Source organism: Lagopus leucura, unplaced genomic scaffold, assembly GCF_019238085.1.
Source record: "Lagopus leucura isolate 7727_CA_CO unplaced genomic scaffold, USGS_WTPT01 Super-Scaffold_100043, whole genome shotgun sequence".
Lineage (NCBI taxonomy): Eukaryota > Metazoa > Chordata > Aves > Galliformes > Phasianidae > Lagopus > Lagopus leucura.
This window is the reverse complement of record NW_024962290.1, coordinates 569,676-594,258: the sequence shown is the minus strand read 5'-3', so window position 1 is coordinate 594,258 and position 24,583 is coordinate 569,676. Positions and strand designations below refer to the sequence as shown.

Below are 24,583 nucleotides of genomic sequence, written 5' to 3'. Positions count from 1 at the left end.
AGAACACGTGACGGGATGAGGGCGGAACCGCAGCTGCGCGTGCGCATCGCCGGCGTCGGCGGCCCCGCGAGGCGCGCGCGCTCCCTAGGGCGCAGGCGCAGTCGCTGCAGCCGGGCAGGCCGCGGGTGGGCGGTGCCTGGCGCCGAGGGCCGCGCCGAGGCAGGCGGGGACATCCGGAGCGAGAGCCGCCGTGCGCACGCGCCGCCTGCGCCCGCCCACTCTCCTGTCTTTGTTCGGGGTTGGGCGCCATTTTGCGCGGCGGCCGAGTAGAGGCGCTGATTGGGTTTCGGGGGCCGGTAGCGGAGCCAATCAGCGCGGGACCCGAACCGGGGGAGCGAGGCACGGTGAGTGCGAGCAGCCAATATGGAGCCCCCGAGCGCCGGCCCCAGCGCCGGGATTGGCGGGGCCGAGTGACCAGTCAGGAGGCCGATCGCAGGGCCGGGGCCGGCCGGCCGCAGCCGGGGGAGCCGAGGGGACGGGGAGCCGAAGGGACGGGGCGCGGGGGGCGGCCTCGAGAAAAGAGAGGGCCCGGGGCGAGCGGGCCGCGGGAGGAGAGGAGCTTCGGTGGGCGCGCCGGGAAGCGCGAGGCCGAGGGCGGCAGCGATGGAGGGGAAGCTGCGCCGGCCCGAACGCGGCGGGGACGCGGCGCTGCCGGCACGGGGCTGCGGGGACGGCGGCCGGCAGCGCCCCGCCCTCGAGCGGGGGGAGCGGGGCGGGCGAGCGAGCGAGCGAACCTCCTGCCGCCTCCCCGCCGCCCCGCTGACAGATGGGCCGCGGGCAGCGCTGCCCCTCCTCCTCTCCACCTCCCCCTCCTCCTCCCGCCGCCGCCGCCCCCCCGCCGGCCTCGGGCAGCGGGGCCGCAACGCACCTGGACGCCAAATGGCGGCGGCCTCGCGCCGCTGTGCTGCACTTTGAGCCCCGCTGAAGCCGCTGCTGGAGCGCCGAGCTCCCCTGACACGTGGCCGGGCGATGCCGGTGCGTCCCGCCTGGGGCTCCGTGCTGTGCCCATGCCCCGAGGGCTGCCGGCTCGGGTTGAACGTCTGCGTGCAGCACGCTTTAAAATGGTGGTTTGGAGCTAAGTGGTTCTTGGTGCAGGTAATTGGCTGAGGGAGAGCAGTTACTGTAGGTTCAGTACCCTCGTATATGTGTGCACATACCTGGAGGCATTCAGGGCCGGGCTGGATGTGGCTCTGGGCAGCCTGGTCTGGTGGTTGGTGACCCTGCACATAGCAGGGAGTTGAAACTTGATTATCATCGTGGTCCTTTTCAAGTCAGCCCATTCTATGATTCTGTACATGAATGCACGTTAACACTGAGCTCTTAAATCGTTTTCTGTGCAGGCAGTTGCTGAGCGGGAGCTGACAAGTGAGATCAGCTGTGGGAGGAGCACCTACTGAAGGCGAAGGCTGAGCTTTAAAATTCAGCTTTGATACAGTAACACTGGTGCTGCTTTGTTTCAATGAAGGAAATGAAGTAATCCCTTGGAGGGCTGTGATCCTGCACGTGGGAAACTTCAGCTCAGGGCCGCAGCCTGTGCACCTGAAATAGAACTGCGGTGCTATCTTATGTTATAGAGACAGGCCTGACAGAAGAGATCTGATAGAAAGCATTTTTAAATACACATATCCTTTAATTTCTGATTTGGTGTTAGAAAGCCTGAGATCTTCTTGCAAATAGAACTCAGTGGTGTCCTGTGCTCGTTACTGAGCAGCTTCCCTGCAGAGTGAGCTGCTTCCTAGTAGGCCCGCAGGCAGTGAGGGCAGAAATTAAATGTACTGTGCAGAATTCAGATGGAAACTTTGATAGGCAGCGTCATCTGCAGGGGAAAAAAAAAAAGAAAAGCATCTTCTCTTCTGGAAGGCAGTGAGAAGCTATTGCTAAACGAGCCACGGATGGAGCTGATATTGCATCAGAGCGCAAGGCCTTTCTGTGCTGTGACTCAGGTTATCGCTGTGATCTCCAGGGTTCGTATCACTGCGTCAAGGTTCTGAACCAAAGTCCCAGTCCTTACATTATTATGGCTGAGTATCAAGTCTCTGGTAATAAGACTTGCCTGTGGCCCATCTTGCTGCACAGTGATGTTAATGCTAAAACAAATCGGTGATAAATGTGGTAAATAATTGTGTGTTTTTTTAGCTTACAGGGATAAGGGGAGCTGCTGGATAAATGACACTGAAGCAGAAAGGGTGTTGTAAAGTGAAAGGGCAGGAAGGTTGAGCAGTGTTGCAGCCGTAAGCACAGCAACTCTTCCAGGTAGTGGAAATTGGGACTACAGACTGTATACATTTTTTTCTTGAAAACTGTTTTGCTTTTTGTTGCTTGTGAAAGTTACGTGCTGCCTTTTCAGCAGTGTAACAATCACGGGTAAATCGGATATCTCATTAAAAGTAAGAGTAAGAATTCCTTTGTGGATGATGTGAGGGAGAAGGAGGTAATGGAACAAAGTATTTTGTTTCAGTGTTCTTCATGTGTCCAGGCAAGGCTCCAAGAAATGAGATCTGCTGTCTTTTCAAAATACGCATAAGGAAGAGAGATAAGGAGGGGCTGTTGTGTAGTTGGGGAAGGAGAGGCTGTTTCACTTGGTTTTAAGTCTCAATGTCTGGGTCAGTTTTACACCCAGGCCTTGTTTTCTGTTCCAAAGTAAGGCAACATTATGAAAGAGGAAGGTGTGCAGTTAAACCATGGCCTGACTGTGCACAAGGCACCACCTCCACATCAGCAGGTGCTTTGCCGTTCAGCTGCTGTAGGACACAACAACCTTCAAACTTTGGGACAATGATCACCTGTTTTTTTTCTCTTTTCTTGCCAGTTACACAGACTGCGCTGTGCCTTGGTCGTGTTGAGCTGAAGCGCCATGGAGCAGTACACAGCCAACAGCAACAGCTCCACGGAGCAGATCGTGGTGCAGGCGGGGCAGATTCAGCAGCAGGTATGGGGAGCTGGTGTGGTGGGTTACAGACCTTCACAGTCGCACAGAACCAGCGAGATGCTTTGTGGTGCCCGCTGAGTTACCGGGGTTCTGTCACTACGCTGCGGTGTCGTCTTGTTGAAATCACAGTAAATAGGTTTATAAAAAATACCTTTGTTAATGGAATACTAGTTTTAATTCCAGTACAACAGGGAGTTTGAAGTCTGGTGGTGATTTGAGGAAACTAACATCCTCGAAATGGAGGAAACAATATCAAACAAATATGTATTGAAATCCTTTAGATTTTTACCTCACATGCACCAAAATGAGCACAAGAATGGTGAAAGAAAAAAAACCAAACCAAGCAACCATGCACTTTGGTTGAGTTCATCCATTCCAGAAAGAAGATTGTAGTTTATGGATTAGAACATGCAGGCTCTTGGGCTGGTTTTGGTTTGGCTTTAAGGCTTATAGGTTTTCAGTGTTAAGGTTCATCCACGCACGTTGAGCAGTGCTCTTACAGAGGAGCTGTGCTGCTGCTGAACTGCTTTGGTTGTGTCTTTGTTCAAGGCAAGAAGTGTGTCTTAGTTTGTCACGTACATGATTGAGATGCTGGATGATGTTTGCAGTGGGACTCACTGCTTTGCCTTCAGCCTGCTGGAATGCTTGATGGCTGGGAGCAGCTCCTTCCACTGAATTTAGTGGAGTTTGATTTTTTTTTTCAGTAAGAATAAGATTGGAATTAGAAGATGACAAATTAAGAATTATCAAAAAATACCTGATTCCAGCAGGTAACCAAAGACATATTTGATTTGACTGGTATCTTCTAAGTAATAGAGGTAAAAACATTCACTGACTTCTTTCATTTTCAGTAGATGCTCACCAACACAGTGATTTGCTGCACATGAAATGTTTTTCTAAGTGATTTTTTCTCTTGAAGAAGCCAGTTTCAGCTTTCAGGAGAGAGACTGTCCTTCGTCTCTCAAAATGCTAACACAGTTAACATTGATTATTTTGGGACTCTTACTAAGGAGGCTAAAGATAGATGAGGCTTTTAGGTTTAACTGCTCTTGCAACATCTTGAGATCATCCTTCAAGGTCAGTGGTGGGAAGGCACTGATGCAGGGACGACACAGATGAACTCCTAGGCTGCTGTGCTGCTCTTCTGTGCAGAAAGGAATGTATGGCCTTTATTGTAGCTAACAAATCATAATTTTGGAAGCCTTTCACAGGAAGTTTGAGTAGTGGAAGGAAACATTTAGCAGATAGGCAGCAGCTGACAGCAGCAATTTTGATTTCTGTAAAATGACCTCTCGTATTCTTTGTGACTGACTTTGTTTGGAATGTTGAAGCTTACCAGTATGATGCACAGGTTTGCCAGTATTCCATTCTTGGATGTGTTAAATCACATTCCATATGTTCCGAGAGCAGCGTATGTGAATTTTAAAATTCATCCTCTTCAGCAAAGCGTGGTTGTCTCGTGTGAGCTGTGCATTTCCGTGTTTCAAGCTCTTCCTGTTCCTGTTCCCAGCAGCAGGGTGGTGTCACTGCTGTCCAGCTGCAGACTGAGGCTCAGGTGGCATCCGCCTCAGGCCAGCAAGTCCAGACCCTCCAGGTAGTGGTGACCTCTCTAATTGTGTTTGTGAGCACTGCATGACTCTCCCCATCACCACATATCTAATGCTGTGTTTTTTACAGGATTTGGAATAGGCACAGGAAAATTGTTGGCTGATACTGTGTGCTTTATGTGAGGTTTCCCACAAAGAGTGAGGTTGTAGCTTTTCATTGCATCACAGGCATGTTCATGAATTCCAGCTGTAGTAATTCAGAAAGCAAACAGTGGATGAAATGGGAGTCAAAAGGGAAGAAACCCACCCAGATAATGAAGTCAAGAGACACGACTTAAAAGAGATAAAGCTTAAAGATTTTCTGTACTTCCACGATTACATTTCTGATACTCACTGTGAGTAGTTTGCAGGTTTTTTTCCTACATGAGAGAGAGGCACAGAGGTAGGGGGTGACGCACCAGCAAGAAGAGAGAAACTTTTTGTATCTGTAATTGGAAAAGCTGCCTGGAAACAGTATTAGCTGCTGCAATAGTGTTAGCTCCTGATCGCTCATTTCCTGCCTGTATTACACATTGCAGGGGAGCTCAGATGTGTGCTTCCTAACGGCACACGTAGCAGAAATTGGAAAGAAGCACATGGTCATTTCAAGCCCTGATTTACTTCAGTGTGAAGAACTGTGGGCCATGCAAATGCATTTGCCATCTCGTTAGCTCACATAGGAAACTTGTGGAGGAGCCCTGGGCAGCTGTAGCAGTTTAGCAGTGCGTTGCTCACTTAGTATTTTGGTTTTGCTTCAGGTCTGAATGGTCTTGCCAGGTGTCAAGTTGAACACAGCATTTTTTATGTTTGGAGTTCAAGTATGAAAAGCTGGCTGACTTGAATTGCTTGGATCACTGTGACCTCCTACTTCTCCCCACTTTTTTTTTTCTTTTTATTTTATTTTATTTTTTTTTTTCCTTTGCTTGCCTTAATGCATTAACAAGAATCCTGGAATGCCCACTTTACTTTCTGCCTGCTGGATGTAGTACTGCTGCTGTGCTTCTCTGGCTGACACGAGCATGCTTTTCTCTCTGGTAACTCAGAACACACACTGCCCATTTTGTCAGCGACTGCTGTGTGATAGCTGCGAGGCTGAGGAAGGAACGGATCAATGTGGCAAGGGGATCAGGTGACCTCTAGAGCTACTGTGTCCTATTTAAGGTGTTGATCCCTGGGATGCAACTGTGGTTGAGTCTGTTTGTGTGTTAACACGTAGTTCAGCAGGGTATTTGAACTATGCAGAGGGAATTTGGTGGGTTTTTGAAGTGAAATGTGATGAAAATCTGTGCCGATCTCAGTCTGGTGCTCTACAGTGGAAGTGCTTGAAGAGTGAATGTTTGGCACTGCCTACCCTTAAATTTTACTGCTAGGAAATCCAAGAACTCTGATTTTTTGTCACGTTGTTCTGGTTTGTAAACAACTCCCAGCTGGTTAGGAGTCATTACCCAGTTCAAAAGGCTCCTCTCACATTCCAGCTGAGGCGGTGTGGCTTTCTGTAGTCTTCTCAAAGATACATTTGGGACTTAGAAGGTAATAATAAAGTTTATATGGGGAGTTTCTCTCCTTGCCTTTTCTTTCATCAAGTTTTTTCCTAGTGACCAATTGCAGTGACCTTTATGTGCAATTTGGAAATCTGCATTAAGTTTTTTGTCCAAGAGATGTCTGCAGCTCATTTGCTGTCACTCTTCCTTACTGAGCTGCGTTTTGTGCTGTTACATTAATAACTTCACTTAATAGCCGTGAAAAAATTCTCTGAGAATATCACAGGCTGTGTATTGGTTAGGAAATGGAAATGTTGTAAGCATGTAATTGGAGAGAGTGAAGCTGCTGCAGAATCTCTCTGCCAGAATGGCTTACTTTGAGCTTTTTCTCATTAGAAGCCTCAGTAAAAGATTAGCAGTGATGTAGTTAATGAAGGTTCTTTTATTACACTTTGCTCTTGGGCTGTGCATGAACATAGTCATAGTGTCTAGAAAACTTCTCCAGCTTTTATGCCTTATTGGATAGAGTGCAGCAGGAAAAGATAATTTACAAAATCCAGCAGAGCAGCATGGAGAGTGGTAGAAACCAAAGGTATTTGGTACTGATTACGTGCCCAGCACAGCGACTCCTGCTGTGACTGAAGTGAGTCAGTTGTCTGGTCGCTCATTGAGATGGGTAAGCAGCTAGCCATGAGAGGTGTCCACTTCTGTTCCTGGCTTCACACCACCAGACTTTTTCATTGTTCTGTTTGTTTTTTCTCCTGTTCCTCAGGTCCAGGGGCAGCCGTTAATGGTGCAGGTGAGCGGAGGGCAGCTGATCACATCGACTGGCCAGCCCATCATGGTGCAGGCTGTGCCTGGGGGCCAGGGCCAGACAATCATGCAAGTCCCCGTTTCTGGAACGCAAGGACTGCAGCAGGTGAGATAACCCTGATTTCATTAGAGGTGAATTGCAGAGCTGTGTTCCTGCCTTGTCAGATAGAGCGGGTTCGCCTCAGCGCTGTTAGAATGGCTGGGCAGTGATGGCTGTGATCTGCCACACTGAACTGAGCATTCAGAGTGGATCTAAAATGCACTTCATATCGGGCTTTTGTATGTTGAGGGGTAGTGAAAACCTTCCAAGTTCATTAGAATACACTTGAATTCTTCAAAAAAAGAAATCTTGAAAATAATTCTTGTGCTTGAGTTCATCTTACGTGTGATGGCAGAAGGTGGATTTCAACGTTTCTGTTGCAAATAAAGTAATATTGTGGAAGGGTATGTGATGATTTTATTGGAAGCAATTGCTTTGAATTATTGAAAAGACAGTTTTTAAATTTCAGCAGGCACTCAAAGCATGTTCCTCAGAAATAAGAGAGGAACTGCTAAGAGCAGCATGTTGGAAGTGTTGCAGTGATTAGAGAATGAGGTTTGGGAATGAAGTTCTGCACCATCCAGGGAGGCGGTGGTGGTGGTGGTGTCCTGAGAGGTTGATTTAGTTACTGAATTCAAACTCCTTGGCTGAAAGACAATATTTTTTGTCTTAGGTTCTTTATGCTATGGTTGTAGAGGAAGGTCTGTAACTGGGTTCTAAAGCAGAAGCTGCAAACCATATCGCAGTTTCTCTTTTTTTTTTTTTATCTCACAAAAGTGCTCCAAATTGGCGGAAGAATTTCACAAAGCTGATGACATTTTTATTTGTGTCCTGAGTACTGCTGTGTGCTGGATGATTAACGCTCTGCAGATATCTTCAATCTTACTCCTCGTTTCTTTGACCTGAGTAGTATTCCTAGTTCTGTGTGAATTTATTTCTTCTGATTGTTTTACTGTGTAAGCAGAGGAGATCTGCTAGAACATGACGACGCTGGCATGTTACGTGTTACGTTTCCTCTATTCTGTACGTTCCTGACTGTTGTTCTATCAGTGACTGCTGTGTCACAAGGAAGAGTAATTTAAAGCTCTTCGTTATAAAATAGAAAAAGAGAAGTATCAGTGGTTTTTTTTGTTTTTGTGTTTTTCTTTGCAGCAATAAATCATCCTCAGATGATCTGGTAATGCTGAGGCCAAGGAGGGGGAATAAGAGGCATAGTTAATGTTCCTTTCTGACTCTTTCTTCCACAGATTCAGTTGGTCCAGCCAGGTCAGATTCAGATTCAAGGTGGGCAGGCTGTACAGGTACAGGGGCAGCAGGGCCAGACCCAGCAGATCATTATACAGCAGCCACAGACTGCAGTTACTGCTGGCCAGACACAGGTAACTGCACCAGCATGAAAGGGTTTTCTTGAGAGGAACAGGAAGAGAAACTTGGCAAATGACTTAAGATACGGTTAAGTAAAAAGGGAAAAAAATATTAATGTGGAGGAGAACTTGAGAATAAAATTAATATCGTTGTAGTGTTTCATTTACAGAGTAAATAGACTGCATGTTCTTATCCATCGTGTTTCTGTATATTGGTTCATGGCTGTTCTTGTCTATCTGTTGCAATTTGAAAACATAAGTACTGCTAATGCCATCCTCGCGCCATGTTGTGCAGTAGTCCAGTCATACCTGGGTTTTCTGCTGTTTGTTTTTTTTTGTTTGTTAGGACCAGAATTTAATGTACTGATAATGAGATAGGACACTGGAACTTGTTTCTCTGACTGTTAAATACTGCAGTATTAGAAAAAGTTTATTATACGTGCTTCAGGTGCTTTACCTTCAGTTCAGTTGGTTTGTACTCCATTCTATTTCTTTATGCTAGTAATAAAGCAAAAGAAATACATGCCTGAAGTGCCGTAAGCACTGTGTATTAATTCAGGAACTGTGAAACTTGAGAAGGAAGCAATTTCTGAAGTTCCTATGTTCTCTGTTTTGTTTAGACTCAGCAGCAAATAGCAGTTCAAGGACAACAAGTAGCACAAACGGCTGAAGGGCAGACCATAGTCTATCAGCCCGTTAACGCGGATGGAACCATTCTCCAACAAGGTACGAGTTCTGGTGCAAAAAGCTGGGACTTCACAAAGTCCATTTTATAGGTTTTCATTGCCTTGCCATGGCTGTCGGTGCAAACCGTGCGTTGCAGTGCTGGTTGGTAGCGCTGTGCCTGCTGTGGTGTGATGGCACAGCAAATGTTTGTATCGTTACACAGGAAAACTGCAACATCCTTTTTTTCCATGGTAAGAACTGTTAGAGTAGGAATGCTCATTTCCTTCTGCACTTTCAAATGCCTGCTCTCTTACCTGAGGCTGGGATTACAGTGCAGGTACAGAAAATACAAAGTATGTTTTAATTGATATCTTGTAATGCATTTCTAAATCTTATGGAAGGGTGAATGAGTGAAAAACAGAAGTGGGACTAATGGTGTTCCCTTCTTTCTGTGTGCGTGTTTTTGTTTGTTTTCTTTTGTGTTTTATTTTCTTAAAGTTACAGTCCCTGTTACAGGCATGATCACCATTCCAGCAGCCAGTCTGGCTGGAGCACAAATTGTGCAAGCAGGAGCCAACACCAATACCACCAGCAGCGGACAAGGGACTGTCACAGTGACACTGCCAGTTGCTGGAAACGTTGTCAATTCAGGTGGAATGGTTATGGTACGTGTTTAAGTTGAAGGTAGAGCTGTAAGGTGTCAGTGCTTAAGTTGTTGTCTGAGATCCACGTCAGCTTAATGAGGTCAGTCTTCTCAGTAGGAACAGGAGTTAGAAGTTTAAGGGTTGAAAGCTTTCAGTTTTAATGGCCACTGTCCTGTTGTAATCTGTGTATTCTGTACTTGCTTTCAGCTACAGCAGATTGAGTTAAAAAAATACAGGAGCTGAAACTCAAGATAAGCTGTTAGCTGATAAGCAGGCATTTAAAAAGATTGAATCGACTATCGCATGTCTCGAGGATTCCTTGGTATTTGTTTTTCTGATTCTTAGGACTTTTTTCTGCCAGTTCTTATGTCTTTGTAGTTGGATGCCTTTCAACTTGAACTTTATTGTTCATCTCCACTAGATGTCAGCAGCTCTATGAGTAATAATTGCTTAAGAAATGCTCTGAAATTATCATATAAATTAAATAACTCATAGCCTAAAAGAAGGGGGAGTGATGGGCATCTCCTGCATGCAAATTAGACAAGATGCAATAACATAGTCATAGAATTGTGTATTGTATTGAAATTTTAACCATTATCACGAAGAAAGGAAGCACAAATGGTGTCATTGATGTGTTTAAATTTGTCCTGCAGATTGAGAAGGACTTTATTACTCCTTTCAGTTTAAATTGGCGCATTAACTGCAGAAAAAACAAGCCCATTCCATCGCAAACACTTCCAAAAGTGTATCTCTGCATTCCCTTTTCATTCCAAACTAAAAGTTGTAAAACCATTCTTCTCTGTACAGATGGTGCCTGGAGCTGGATCAGTACCAGCTATCCAGCGGATACCTTTGCCCGGAGCAGAGATGCTTGAAGAAGAGCCCCTCTACGTAAATGCTAAGCAGTACCATCGGATCCTGAAGAGGAGGCAGGCACGTGCAAAGCTTGAAGCGGAGGGGAAAATTCCCAAAGAGAGAAGGGTGAGAATATAACACAAATCCAATACAGGGCTGCTGCGTGAGGAAGGCACAGAAAATCATCTCTGCCAGAAAAATGATGGTTGGAATCTTAGTATTTTTTCCTTTTTTTTTCGCTTGTTCATAAACTACTTCTGAGTAATCTCCAAGTCCCTTGGTGGTAGTAAGTCCTCCCTTTCCAAACGTTTAATAGTTCATCTAATGTCTCTATTTCAAACAGGTCTTTACCATAAACGTCTTAGTTCAGGGGTGGGGGGAAAGAATGGAGTCTGCATCAGGTTTTTCTGCCGAGTTCTCAATTACTGTAAGTACTGAACTGAGGAGGAATAGGCCGCTCTCATTGCTCTTCTCTTCTGTGTTGTGACAGAAATACTTGCATGAGTCTCGGCATCGTCACGCCATGGCCAGGAAGCGAGGGGAAGGGGGGCGTTTCTTCTCACCAAAGGAGAAAGACAGTCCCCATATGCAGGTAAGTAGAATTTTGTCTGTTCTTTGAGCAGCGCAGGCTTTGAGTTCTCCAGGTTACAGTTTAGAGGAGTGTTGCTACTGTTTCCTGTTCTTTTTTTGGGTTAGGCTGCTGACCTTTGGCTCTTCCTGCCTACAGATTTTTGTTTGGAACTTTGTAAAGAAATCCTCCCTCTCACGCTGTTGGAGAGCAAGCACTCATTTACCTTGAGTAATTAATTCATAGTAATGTTGATAGAAATGTATTCATTTGTTTTACAAACAGAGAATGCCTGTATTTATTGTTCTAAGAAATGCAATCTGTGCAGCTGTTGTGATTGCATACCAGAAGTTTCCTTATTAGGACGTGTATTAAGGGACATGCTTTGTCTCACACGTGTTGGAAAGTTCAAAAAAGTTTGTCTGATTCTTAGTTGTCCACTTAGATACGTAAATAAAATGCAAGAGAGGTTTCAAGGGAAGGAATATCATAGGGTAGAAGTAGCAAATTCTGTTGTTGACCAGCGCTTTAAAGTCGTCCTGTGACTTTAGTGGAATGATATTTCTCATTCTAAAGTGGAATCCTGTCCAAACGCTAGACCTGTACCTTCCATTAATACCAGAAACAATCTGTTGCTAGGAGTTATTAATAGATGTGTATCACAGTTACCCTGCGGTGGCTTGGAAAACCCAGTAGAAATGTGGTATGTTTGAAGATCGTGGGCAGAGGGGGGTAGAGGAGTATCTGCTCCTGATAAAGGCAGTTGTGAGTGACTCTGTTATGGAAAATTTTTGAAATTACAATATGACATTTATTTTGTATCTCTAGGATCCACCTCAGAACAATGAAGAAGCAATGACACAGATGATCAGAGTCTCCTAATCACTGCTAACATAAAAATGTAACTGAATTCCTGTCCCTTCTGCAAGTCTGTCCTACCCTACCAGTGTATCAAGCAAGTCTTTCAATGGGACAATCACCACATCACAGCCTATCCTTTTCTACAGACAAACACCACTTTTTCAGCGTGTGGTAAAGATTTTAACTGCAGTTGACTCAACTAATAGAAACTGAATGACTGTCTTGGTATACTCTTCTGATTCAGTGCAGGGATTTCAGTCTGACAGCTCATGCCTTTTTTTTTTTTTTTCCTTTTTTTCTCCTTTATAACATCTCTCGCATTAAGATTGGCCGTGGTGAGTGTACCACTGACTGACCAGCAATAACTGGCATGCTGAAGGAGGGCCAGTAGAGGCTTCTTGGAGTTATGACCCTTCTGCGCAGCGACATAATCCAGTTGATAGCAACCAGCACTGATGTGGCTATACCACAGTACTTCATTTTCCCAGTAGAGAACTGTTAGTTACGTCCACTATTTGCATCTTTGGATTTACTGTCTACTGAACTGTTCTCTGCTGTTGCATTTGCACCTGCAAAGCTGACAGAAACTGAAGGGGGTTCTCTTAAGCTCCACTCTGTAAAATATGTAAACAGCAAACTCTTCTCTGGGAAAAGTTCAGCCATCAAGTCAAAGTGATCAAAACAGTTCAAGATTATTACAGGACTTGATTTATTGTGTATCTCTTCTAGGAAGTAAGAGTGGAGAGGGTTATTGATGTGAGGATAAGGATTTAGTTAGTAAATGCAATTTGTTGGTGTTTTTTGGTATGTTTATTGCCAGCAGTTAGTGCTTTGGAAGAAGAGTGGATGCCAATATTAAAGTATTGAAGCTTCTAAGTGAGTCTCTTCCAAAGGATTACTTTTAAAATCTTAATTTCCAACCTAACCAGTCTGATGCATGGTTCTCCAAAAGAAATACAATCTGCAACGTCTGAGTGATAACACTTGACCATCTTTTTGACAGTATTTCTTGATGTGTGCTGTAAATCAGTTCTACAGTTCTCATTCTACATAGAGTGAGGGACGTTTTATGATGGCAGAAGCGCAGGGCCACTCAACCAGGTGCATACTGATGTTTTGAAGGACTGTTGAATGAAGGCATGTATTGGTTAACTGTTCAGGCTTCTAACAGACTATCCACTTAAAAAAGAAGAGTTTTTAAAATGTGGCACTCAAGAAGTAGCTGCATTCAAAAAATAATAATAACAATGTCGTGGATTTTTCATTATTACAACTGGTTTCTGGCTGCATACCTTAACAACACAACTTGTTGTTCGTTATGGATTTTTAAACTTGTCCCATTTTTACTGATGTAAAATGTGATGGAATTGATGAACAAGCAACCTGTGATGCAGAGTGCCTGCCTAGGTACTAACACAAGTGTCCAGATCAGCCACCTGCAAAAACACTTAACCAGTATAGGTACAAAGAGGAGGAGCAGATTTGGCATTCACAGTAAGGCAGCTGGATTTTCTAAATGAAGTTCCGTTTATTCTCTTCTGAGCTTCTAGCTCTGCATTCTTACCCTTACACAGCTGACGTGGTGAGCTGAAGCAAAGCTGACAAACAGTTCTGCAAGGCAGGCCTGCAGCCACAGAGAAAGGTAAAAGTTCCAAATAGATCTTTGGATTCAGTTGTCAAAAATTATATTAGTAATCTAGTATTCTGCTCACAAACTTTACATGAGGGTTTTTTCCAGCTATTCAAAAAGGCATTGATAGCATTTTTGGTGCCTTTGGTTGCTTCTGCCTTAAAATACTTGGCCAGTTAGAGCGTGGTGCTGTTTCTTTTTTTTTCTTCAGTCAGTAACTATAAGATCCTCACCTGGCATTTCTTGTGAGGTCACCCATTTCAGGAAACCCATAGCTCTCGTTTAGTGAAGGAATAACAAAACCTTTTCCTTAGTTGAATTTGCCGCACTATTGTAAATACTTTTTTATGCATCTGTACATGTTGTCGATAGGGTGTTCATGTGCTGGAGGAACATCTCTGTGCTGCAGTAAGACAGCCTCCATAACGTTTCTGCTCTTCAACTGACAGCTAATCTCTGTCTCAGAGAACCCCCTCAGACAGTTGGAAGTTATGGAAGCAGAGATTGTTGCTCTGACGTAGGTTTTTGTTCATTTCTTTTAAACTAGTAATTCTTGTTTTTCTTAGAGAAGTTGTCAACTTCTTCCAAACGACTAGAACTTTTTTTCCCCAGTGAGCCCTTCATATATAGGTTCTCTGATCTGTTGTTGTAGAACGTGTACTAAGGCCTATGGATTCGTGTTACTTAGGAAGCTTTACTGTTAATACTTCAAATAAGGATGTGAAAACCTGAGTGCAGCTGTTACGTTTTTCACCTGCATTTGGTTATTTGTGTTGGCCTCTAAAAGCAGCGTTTGCTTGATGGCAGGGCGACACTTGGAGAATGGTCCTGGAGTGATGCTGGCTGGCTGGCTGGAGTGAAGCTTCAAGGCTTTGCATGTTAAAAACGGGAGAGAGGAGAAAAAATTCTTTGTGACTGGATGGGGGGGGGAGGGGACACTGAAATTTAAATCATGTAAGGCGAAGTTTGTATATAGTTTAAAAGTTTATAATTTTTTTTATATAATGCATTTTTTCAAGTGTATTTTGGTCTTTAATAGATGCAATTGTAAGTACTGTGTACACTATCCAGCTAATAAAAATTTATAAACCAAGCAGCGGCTTTGGCTCTGCTTTAAAGTCCTCCTTTCAGTCAGAAGGAAGAAGCCTTTTCCACACCTGGCATTGCTCTGCCTGAAGGAACCGCCGGTGGAGGCCTGGCGCCTGCGAGCGCTGGAACCCGATTGGCTGGGGGAAGCTGTGGTGTCCCGCCACGCGTGCTTATTGGTGGGTGCTGAGGTGGGACGCCTCTGATTGGCTGGTGGTGACCTGCTAGTTTCCCGCCTGGCATGGGGCAGTGTCTCAAGATGGCGGCTGAGGGGCTGAGGGAGTTGGGGGGAGGGCGTAGCTCAGCTCTGAGGCTGAGGAAGATGCTGTCGCCCTCCTGGAGTTGGGAATGGCCTCTCAGCTGCGGGAGGGAGGAAAGGAAGGCTGCTGTCACCGGGTCAGTGTTCCTTTTGTGTGTCCTTTTGAGTGTGGAAGAGTTGTTGGGGGAATCTCTGGGCTGTGGCTAAAGGAGGTGCATAGTGATTAGCTTGGTAGTATTTTGTTTCAGACAATAATTATTTGGGGAAATATGCCCAGAAGTCACGCTGTCTCTTCTCCCTTGCCAATCCAGCTCCTGGCTACCCATTGGCATTATGCGCCATGTGCCTGAGGGCCATCTTCTGTGTGCATGCTGCGGGAGTCATTGCACGCCTCGGGTAATTATTCCAGAGAAGTCTTCCAGAAAAGTCAAATGATGACACAAACAGCCCTGGAGCACAGGGAGTGCCCTATGGGTGCAGTGCTGGAATCTGCTCGGGGTTGTGCAAGCATAAAAGAGGTCACTACCTTCACGTTACGCAAGTGCTGTGCTTCCCAAAACATTTACTTCTTTGTATTGCTGGTTATCTTCCAGAAGGGTGGTTTATTCTTGTCCCCAAACTCCCTAGTATCATGTCATTATCTTTATTTGCTCAAATATGGCAGAATGGAGACTGTTAGAGCTTATTTTTTGTGTTTTGGTACAAAAGGAAGTTTTCCTCTTAAGAGGATTGGGCAGGCTTTGGAAGGCTTTAGAAATGCTCAGCTTCCATGTCCGCCTGCTAATCCCTCTCAGGCGTGCTGTTCCTTCCACGCATGCTGCTCAGGATCTCTCAGCAGTGTTGTAACTTCAGCAATGATAACATAAATACTTTTATCAGGACTGCTGTTAGGCTGTCTGTTTGTACGGTATCAAGTGGTTGTATGCTGCTGTATGTTTGTTGTTTGCAAAGCTCTTTGGATTAATAATTGCCATATATATATTTATATAAACAAAATACTGCGTTAAGCCTGTTCATTTGTTACTGTGTTCTTGGGATATGCTTTATTTTAGAAGGGATACACTAAACTTTGCAGGCACTTGTGGCCATACAATGAGTTCTTGAAGGAATTAGAATCAGTAGAGCTCTTGGGGCTTGGTTCTGCCCTTGCTGGTGCAAAAGCAACTCCTTTGCTAGCAGAGGTGTTGAGCTTGCATGAGTGTCACCTGCTGCCCACAAGCAGAACAAGAACAAAAAAGGCAGCTTTACTCCAAGCACTGTTGTGTTTCTTTCTCCTGCACGGGATGCCTTAACAGTGCTTTCCATGCTATCTGTAAAACAGCTTGGAAATACTGGCTGAAAGCTCTAAGTGAAAATAGGTGAGTTCTTCTAATACCAGTTCTGATAGAGCACAGTCATACTGCCTGTGGTCAGTGCCCAAATTAGAGGGATGGTTTCCCCTTAGATGAGGTGGGCTAGAAGTGCCTCCAGCAGGCAGTTCTGAGCATCCAGTCAGGTACTGCTGTTAGGGGTTATCTTCTGAAAAAAATAGTTTTCTCTCTGCACCAGGCTTCAAGCTCGGACACTGGTTTGTGCTGCAGCGCGCCGAAGGCTGGCAGTCAGTGTGGGTCCTGACAGATGCTGGCCTGCCCTTTTGACACAGTGTTGCTGGCAGCTCTGAGATCGTGATGAAATGCAGAAATGCTACAAGTGTGACTGTGGGCAAATAGAGCAGAATAAATCCTCAAGGACATCGCAGTTGAGGAGTCATGAATGCAGAAGAGCATGAAGGGCAGTGGCCCAGGAGAATAAGCAGGCATCATAGGCCTGAAGGGAATGCCCACAGCACATAATAGGTTATGTGATTACAAAGCCACTCAGATATTGATTTTCACAGCTTTTTGCTTTATTCTTAATTTGAAATTCTTTTCAGTTCCCTAACAAGAGCAGGACCAGACTAATTTAAAGCAACCCCTCGCTTTGGAGAGAAGTTCCTGTATCTGCTAATCTTGGGCTAGTCACGGTTGCCAGGATCTTGTCCTTTATTGCTTAGCTTTCTGCTCCGGGAATCAATATTCTGAGTTGCTGGGAACAGGAGAGAAGTAAGGCAGGAAGTTGAGGACAATTGAACAGATATTCTAAAGTGAACAGAATGGATAAAATTTTGTGCTGCTAATGTGTGAAGTGGACACGGTTGGTAAGTGTTGGGTTTTCTCTGCTCCTTGGTTCCTCATGCAGTAACATGTTGCCAATTCTTTGTATTTCAAGGAGCTGGAAACAAACATTTGTTCCAAAAATATTCTTATGCCCCAGTGATTTCCAGAGGAAAAGGGAAGGTACAGATGAGCCAACTGTATTTCATCCAGCAGGAGACTCCTTGATCTCTGGTATTGCTCCCAACCAGTATCATCCAAAATTCAATTTACTTTGCCGTTTTGTTTTTTTGGGGGGCTTTTGCTGAGATCTCAATGGCTTCTTTTGCATGCCCAATTTGCAGAGCTGCTGCTGGATGTTCTCAGGATGGCATAATACTGTGGTGATTGGGGTAGAAATCTCTGCAGTGTAATTCACAGTCTGTGTGATTGTTCTGTTCTTATAGTCCACTTAAGGCCAGAGTGCTTTGCAGTGAGCAGACAGGCTGCTCAGCCATGGGGCATTTGGAAATACTTCTACTGCCTGTTAGAGATGCAAACAGTCCTCAGAGAGCCTTTGCTCTAAGGCTGGTGGTTACTTATCTGCATTTTGTGACAGAGGACTGATGCAATCTAAGTGCCAAACTGGCCCTACAAACCCCTTCAGCTTCATCATGTGATAGTAGATATCTTCAGCTTTCTTGAGAAAAGGAAGTGTGTACCAGAAAGCCTTTCTGTTGTGAGTTATTTCCATTACATTACTTTTAAGATCTACTCTGTGTGCCACTGCAGCTAGATGAGAAATTTGGACATACAAAGTTTAGTTGCTTTCAGAGAATCAGACTGGTTAAATAAGTAGAGATGTGTATTGATGCTTGTTATGACAATTACTCATCTTTCCAGGTGTGCATATTTTCAGACCTTAATGCAGGGCTTCATGCAAACACGTTTGTTGTTTAAAAAGTGACATGAGCCTCAGTCATTAATTCTTTCCAGCGTGAGCCAGTGCAGCTCTTTAGGAATCAAAAAGCACACACATATAGTTAGCAGTTATTTTAATGTTTTTCTTCTGGTACTGTTTTCAGAGAATTTGCAGTAGAGTGACAAAGTCATCTCAGCTTTAACAGCAAAGACCCTGATGTCCTGTAGCCACATCAGACTTGGCAAGGGAAGTTTCATCTTCTCTCCCCTCTCCTCTCCCCACGTCTCCTCAGAAATGGAGAAGAACCCACAGGCGAAGTGGAGTTTCTGTGCAGGTGATATGATTAATTGCTGACTGTGCCTCTTCACGTGCCTTTTCTTCCAGTTGTAATATAAAAAACGAAAGCCATTTCTGTGTCACGTTCAGCAGCTGTGGACCCAACTCAGAGAGCTGAGGTGAGAATCTTAGTCAGCTTTATCCTAGGAGTTATCCATCATTCCTAGGGGTGTTGGTGTGATCACCACGATAACAGGATTCAATAGTTTGATCAGAATGAGTGAAACTTACAACAGAGCCAAGACAGAGTTATACTGTAGCATGGATGTGGCATTAATAAACAAGCAGAGAAGGCAAGGAAACCCAAAGTTATACGTACAGTCTGAATTCTGCAACTGTATGTTCAGACTGAAGACATTTTAAGTGGACAAATACTATTCAGCAAAGCCCTGGTTTGGTGAAACCAGGCATTACTTGTTGTTGAAACTGAGGGCATTACTTGTCTCCCTGAAGTACGCAAAACAACTTCTGTGCTGAAATTCAGCAGGTACTTTTACCACTTTGCTGTTTTGGTCCTAATCAGTGGGCAGTAATTAACATTTCACATGCAGATATTTAAGTGAGTTGGAAGTCCAAACAGAAGTGCTGTGCTCCCATATCTCGCAGCCCATTGCTGGCTGTGGCACTGGATCTGCTGCTATCACAGCCCGCCTGTTTCCTGAAGTCGGGCTTATAGTTGCTCACTGCTTAAAAATAGAGCCCTGTACAGAAGGCAAATGCGCCACAGCCTTTCACAATGTTTGTTCATGATAGCTGAATTGTGCTGCTGTGCTATTAGAAAAGTTTGGTTGTTTTTCAGGGAAGATTTGTGCATCCATGTGTCTCATCCTTTCAGCAGTGCTGTGTGTACGCATCTCCAGCAATTGGTTACGTGCGGGTTGTTTCTAAGCTCAGTTCAGCAGCATTCCATCAATAAGCTGAAGGCTTTGTGCTGCTTTCTTTCAGTAGGCCTGTTCTTCTCTCTTCATTTTCAGACTGTGGAGTTGTGTCCTTGAAGATAAGGGTAGCATATTCCACAGGCCCTGAGGGATGTGAGCTCCCTGGTGGTTCCTGAAGGAAGGAAACTTTTGGTGAAGGCTGTATGTTGGCATACATCACATCTTCAGGTTTGGGTCGAGGTTGGTGCCTTATTGCAGCATATATCGTACTCTCACTGTGGTCCCCATCTGATATTCTACTTGCTTTTTCTCTTCCTTCCTTTAAAAACATACAGAACGAGAAGCTAAAAAGAAATGCAGCACTTTTTTGATTCTCAATATTAGCCTCGGTTCGATTACGATTACAAACACTTTCTCCACATATTATGAAACTGAGGAGGAGGAGAGAGGGTGCAGGGAAAAGGGGAAAATTCTTGTACACAAAACTCTCTTTTCCAATCCTGAATCATAGATAGAATGGCTCAGCAACAGATAACACTTAATATTTAGAGAGATCGCAAATAACAAAGTTTTCCTTTGATGAGAGGCTTTGGTGATATTACTGAAGATCCAAGGCCAGTAAACTTTCACAATTACCTATTTGTTATTGAATTTATTTTCTGAGTACTGTAAACAAAAGCAGGGATTATGACTTGCTCAGGTTACTGGGGCTGTGTCTGTTTTGCACCCAGATGTGGTCACAAACACAGACAGCTTCAGCCTGCTGGCTTGGCTGGATGGAACACGTTCTCACTGTAGGATGAGTGGCACCGGGTGCTTTGTGATCCTCTTGAGCGCTGAGCACAGAGCCAGCACTGATAGCAGAGATCAAACAGAGCACCAAGAAGAAGGGATTTCAGATGATCTCTTACCTGTAGCACTCCCCTTCTGAAAGCAGGATGTCTGTCAAAGTCCATCTCTTTTCCTGCCACAAAGAACGGAGTCTCTTGAGTGTAAAACCACACACTTATTTTTTCATTAAAAAAAAAATGACTGCTTCCACTCTCCCTTCCCTGAAGTTTAGTGCACATGCTGTGTATCGCTCTCAGCTCAGTTGCACTTCTTTCCTGAACAATGATACCTCTGAATAAACCATCCTTAACCTTCAGGGTGCTGGGATACCAGGCTGCAGGGGCAGGAAAAAGACAAGAGGATTAGGGAGCTTTACCTGCTCTTTTCTTCCCCATGCAGCTGGTGATGAGTGTAACAGTAGCGATCAGGGCAGCTGTAGCCAGCAAGGACATCAGCACCATGACAGCATAGGGAGTCCTGTAAAGGAAAACATGGTGTCTCCATCACTATTTACAGCACCACAGTGACTAGGCTAGTTTGGAAGGAGGTTTTGTGTGTCTGAAATTAAATTCAGCGTACAACTATTAACCCCGTTGTCTCTCAACAAGTGTGATTCTGTGAGGTCAGTACTGATGTGCAGTCACAGAGGATCCATCCCAACTGTATTTTCTCTGGTTCTTTACAAGCCTGGGGCACATTCAGAAGCTTGAAATCTCTTCCTGGACTCAATTCAGTGCTGCTTAGAGTTCAAAGGCATCCCTTATCGGGATGCAGGAGCCCTTCTCATGGTCTGTCTTTGATCAGGATCATTATGGGTTGCTCTTAGGCTGTTGTGCTTGTACAAGAGCAGAATCATTGTAACATAACATTGCGTGGGTTGTATAGTTGTCCCTTTTTAAGCAGGTAGAAAGGAATAACACTGAAACTGAGCATCTTCAGTGGAGTCCCCACCTAGAGCTCCTGAAACCAGTAGGAGACTTGTATGGCTTTCAAAGGGCCTGAGCAGGTTGACCCAAACTCCGCAGGGAGAAGCCTGTGTGTGTGTGTGTGTGTGCACGTTTATCACAGCACTGCTCAAATCCTGCAGTGCAGCCAGAATGCCATAATTAGAGTCTGGGTGTCTTTGTTTTTTTTTACCTCTGGTCCTTTCTGCTGTTGTCTGTGGGGCTGCCATCCATATTCCACTTTTCCCCTTGGAAAAAAAAACAGGAGTGAATGATTTTCCCACACTGATCCATCCCTGATGACTCTCTGTCATGCCAGCATGCTCCAGAGATACTGCTTGTTTGATAACCATGACATTGTGGAATGCACAAGGATATCCATCCTGTGCTATTCATCAGCAAAAGAAAGCTTATCAATGCAGCTGAGTCATGGGAATCATCCAGTTATAGGATCATCCATTTTCTCAGGAAAGAGCTGGGATTTTGTGTATGCTGTTGGCTGGTGTACTGTCAGCAGTGCATGTGCATGACAGCACCAGTGTAGGCTCAGCCAGAGAGCCAGCAGCAAATAGCTACGGGGACAGGAACAGACATCTTGTGATTCCAGGTTTCTTTCCTTCAGGTTATGGGCCTTTGGTGCTTTTTCACTGCTGCCAAATAGGTAAGCCACAAAAATTCATGTCAGTTTAGAGAGCAGCCTGAAAGCTGAGTTGCATTTGAATGCTGCTAGAAAGAAAGTTTCTTAGAAGACAAATCTTGACATCTTTGTCTTAAAGAAGGGATCTCGTTATTTACCTCCCCTCCTGCGTTTTTCAGTCCGGTCAGAAAGATCAGATTGTTTCCACTCAATGCTTTCTGTTTTGCTGCTTTCTGCACTGGCTGAAAGCAGAAGGGAAGTATTAAATTCAAAAGTTCATTAACAGACAGTGACAAAGAGGTGACCTCAGGTAGAAATTCATGGAAACATTCAGATCACTTGGAGTCTGTTCCATCTGCTGATGCAAATGTGAAATGTCATCAGTCTAGGAAGCCAAGTCAGACTGCCCCCCTCCCAAGAACTGGCAGCAATTTATACCATTAGTGTGTGTCAGAAAATCTGTTTTAAAAAGGAAATTCAGGAGTTATCTGTGTCTCAGGAAATTTCAAGGCTCAGAAGAGAGCTCTTTAGCACTGACCTGTAATCTTTCTTGTCAAGTATTAAGAAATTGCTGACTTTTAGAAGATCATCATTAATTCGTTGATTAACTCACCCAAAACTTTCAGCACGATCTTCCTCAGTAGTTTGTTTCTCCCCTGGAGATGGCTCTCAAGACGATACTCTCCTGAGTCATTAAGTTGGAGCTTTTTCAGCCACATTCTAATCATTTTCCATGAGAAGTCATTCATCATTTCAGTCCTCTCTGCTTTAACAATACTTTGATCAGCATTACCTCTGATAATAGGGTGACAAGTAATTTGGGACACCATTTTGCACCAAATAAAATGTTGAAGTTCTCCAGTGTTGATTGGTGCAGAATAGGAGCAGTGGAGGAACAGAGATTTCCCTCTTTTGGCAAACACTGTTACAGGTTCTAAAGAAAATAAAGTGGTGATTCATTAGAAGGATCAAAGAGAAGAAAGAACAGTCCCTGTGGTAGTGTGCATCACCCAGCAAAGGAGAGAGGCCAACAGCAGCACAAAGAGAGCTTGTAGAAGAGGTGGAAGCCTGTATCAGGTACTGTCACATTCTGGGGCTGTCACTGCTGTCACATTGCCCAGGTGCTGTGACAAGGAGCCACCTCAGCACATTTCTAATGCCTAATATCTGTCTTCGAGTTTAAGAGGGTGTTGGTCCCTCTCGTGAGTCTTCTTGAGTTATCAGAGCCTTTCTGCGTGAAAGGCTTCTGTGACTGGAAAACACTTGGAACAAAATGGAAAATTTTCTGCAAAAGAAAGTTGTATTCCTTTAGTTTTCATCAGCTTGTCTGAAATATTCTATCCCAAACCCATTTGGTTTTGATTAGTACAATCCCACAAAATTGTATTCATGGTTTTTCGTGGTGATTTTTAAAATAATGCTTTCTTTCGCTTTGGAACTTCTTCATTTTGTATGGGGAAAAAAAATTATTGGCCATTTCTGCCTCTAGATACATACAGATATGTATTGTGATTTTATATGGAGCTATAGAACGTAGTTTTATCCTGTCCTCAATAACCTCTTGGGGAATTACGATGTCTAGATGTACCATGTTTAGCTATGAAACAAAAAAATGGAATTGACACATCATTCTTGATTTCTTTTGGTAGTCTCCCACCCGGCGTGCTGTTGACCACATAGCTCACCGTTAGGTGATACCACCATCTGTATTCTTTGCAGCAAAACTTGCTTCATTTCAACCCAAACTCCACACTGGTACGTGCCAGAATCCTCTTTTCGAAGTGCTGTCATGATTACAGAAAACCAACCGCCTCCAGAGTCTCTCAGCTCAGCTGGAGGATGCAGTGCAGGGCTAGGAGCAATCCTTTCTTCTGAAGGGAAGCTCAAGGGTAAGACTGGACAATATTTTTCTGATTGTTCCTTGCACCAGAATTTCTTCTCACGTGAGTGCTTGTGCACGTCGTATGAGCAGTTAGCTCTGAAGGACTCTCCTGGTACTTGCAGAAAGACTTGCGTGTCCTCTGCTGCCATGTGTGATCCTTTGAAAGGAAGAAGAAAATTGATGCCAGAAGTAGTCACCACGTCCTGTGCCACCTTTTCTTGCGTCACACTGCTGACACCTCTGGGACTGTGAGAAGAGTTATCTGTCTCTGCAGGTTTGCATAAAGAAACATTCATACCCAGCCTTGGTGCCACTACCCTTTTTCCATTGTTATTCACATTGTTCCTCTCTGTGGACTCAGTATTCACAGGCTGTAAGTGAGCAAACAGCAGCTAGCCTGTCTCACACTGCTCACAATGCCTCATCCATCATGTTTGAGAAAATAACAAACACAGATTTCCCTCCCCATATGCTAGGTAGTTTCAGACTGAGAAAACCTAAGCTTGTGTAAATAAAATAAACACATTTCAGGCTGAACATCTCCTCTTGTTGACATCTGGCAATCCTATTCCTTGCCTGGCCGTGGATGGCCTGAATAAAAATTGTTCAAGCAAATAACAGCTGCAATGTGTACAGCAGCACTGAGAGCACCCTGCTCCTCAGGGTGATTCAAAGCCTTACCTGGCAGCACCAGCAGGAGCAGCAGGGCTGGAAAACTTCCCATCCTGCAGTAGAAAATGGTATATGGCACGGGGAGGAGAATGTATCCTAGAGCTTCGTTACCACTGAGGAATTCTCTGATACAGAGGAAGCTAAACTTGCTTTGTCATTTACAGTTTCTGCTGCTTGGAGTGATGATAGCAGTTTGGAGTTGCTGAGAACATCTATTAACCGCAAACTGTCTTGGGTGGGAAGACTGCTTCATGTTTACTGGCTGCTTTTTTGCTTTAAATATTTAGTTGTGTAGATAGCTCTATTTAGCAATCAGACTGTGGGGCTGGAAAAGAAATAGGCATTTTCAGGCTCTGGTGCCACCTTGGCAGTGCAGCTTTCAGTAGGATAAGTTAATCCTTCCTGCAGTTTTGTGCTTATGTGCAACTTCCATGTTCTTGTTCAGAAGTGCCCAGCATCAACATGAGGCGGTGAGTGGCCCTGCATGAGGTGTCAGGGTTGCCTCCTGGTTAGTGCTGCAGTTCCCTTGCTTTACAGCCCATGCCTATGCTAGGCACTTCAGAGTCATGAGGGAATGCCAAAATGAAA

General features: G+C 44.5%; 2 protein-coding genes across 14 annotated transcripts; one reads left to right on the top strand and one right to left on the bottom strand.

The window, feature by feature from the left end:
* The first annotated feature begins 233 nt into the window (after nucleotides 1-233).
* NFYA (nuclear transcription factor Y subunit alpha) lies at nucleotides 234-12,119 on the top strand. 13 transcript variants are annotated; one of them, XM_042884270.1, is made up of 11 exons: nucleotides 234-344; nucleotides 2,137-2,253; nucleotides 2,810-2,929; nucleotides 4,440-4,526; nucleotides 6,769-6,915; nucleotides 8,097-8,228; nucleotides 8,834-8,939; nucleotides 9,378-9,544; nucleotides 10,331-10,504; nucleotides 10,869-10,970; nucleotides 11,775-12,119. In XM_042884270.1, the coding sequence occupies exons 3-11, from the start codon at nucleotides 2,855-2,857 to the stop codon at nucleotides 11,826-11,828; spliced, it is 1,044 nt and encodes a 347-aa protein (XP_042740204.1). In that variant the 5' UTR covers nucleotides 234-344; nucleotides 2,137-2,253; nucleotides 2,810-2,854; the 3' UTR covers nucleotides 11,829-12,119. The 13 variants fall into 13 exon arrangements, with proteins under 13 accessions (XP_042740204.1, XP_042740200.1, XP_042740203.1 ...); XM_042884266.1 differs by having other exon boundaries at nucleotides 1,341-2,253; XM_042884268.1 differs by lacking the exon at nucleotides 234-344 and adding an exon at nucleotides 950-1,964.
* A 4,540-nt stretch (nucleotides 12,120-16,659) lies between these two features.
* Nucleotides 16,660-24,160, bottom strand: LOC122187081. Its single transcript, XM_042884319.1, has 8 exons — nucleotides 24,005-24,160; nucleotides 23,127-23,480; nucleotides 22,055-22,375; nucleotides 21,600-21,683; nucleotides 20,998-21,052; nucleotides 20,237-20,337; nucleotides 19,941-19,993; nucleotides 16,660-19,348 (listed from the first exon to the last, which is right to left on the bottom strand). Exons 1-8 carry the CDS (start codon nucleotides 24,045-24,047, stop codon nucleotides 19,061-19,063), a joined length of 1,299 nt encoding a protein of 432 aa, XP_042740253.1. The 5' UTR covers nucleotides 24,048-24,160; the 3' UTR covers nucleotides 16,660-19,060.
* Between the last annotated feature and the right edge of the window lie 423 nt (nucleotides 24,161-24,583).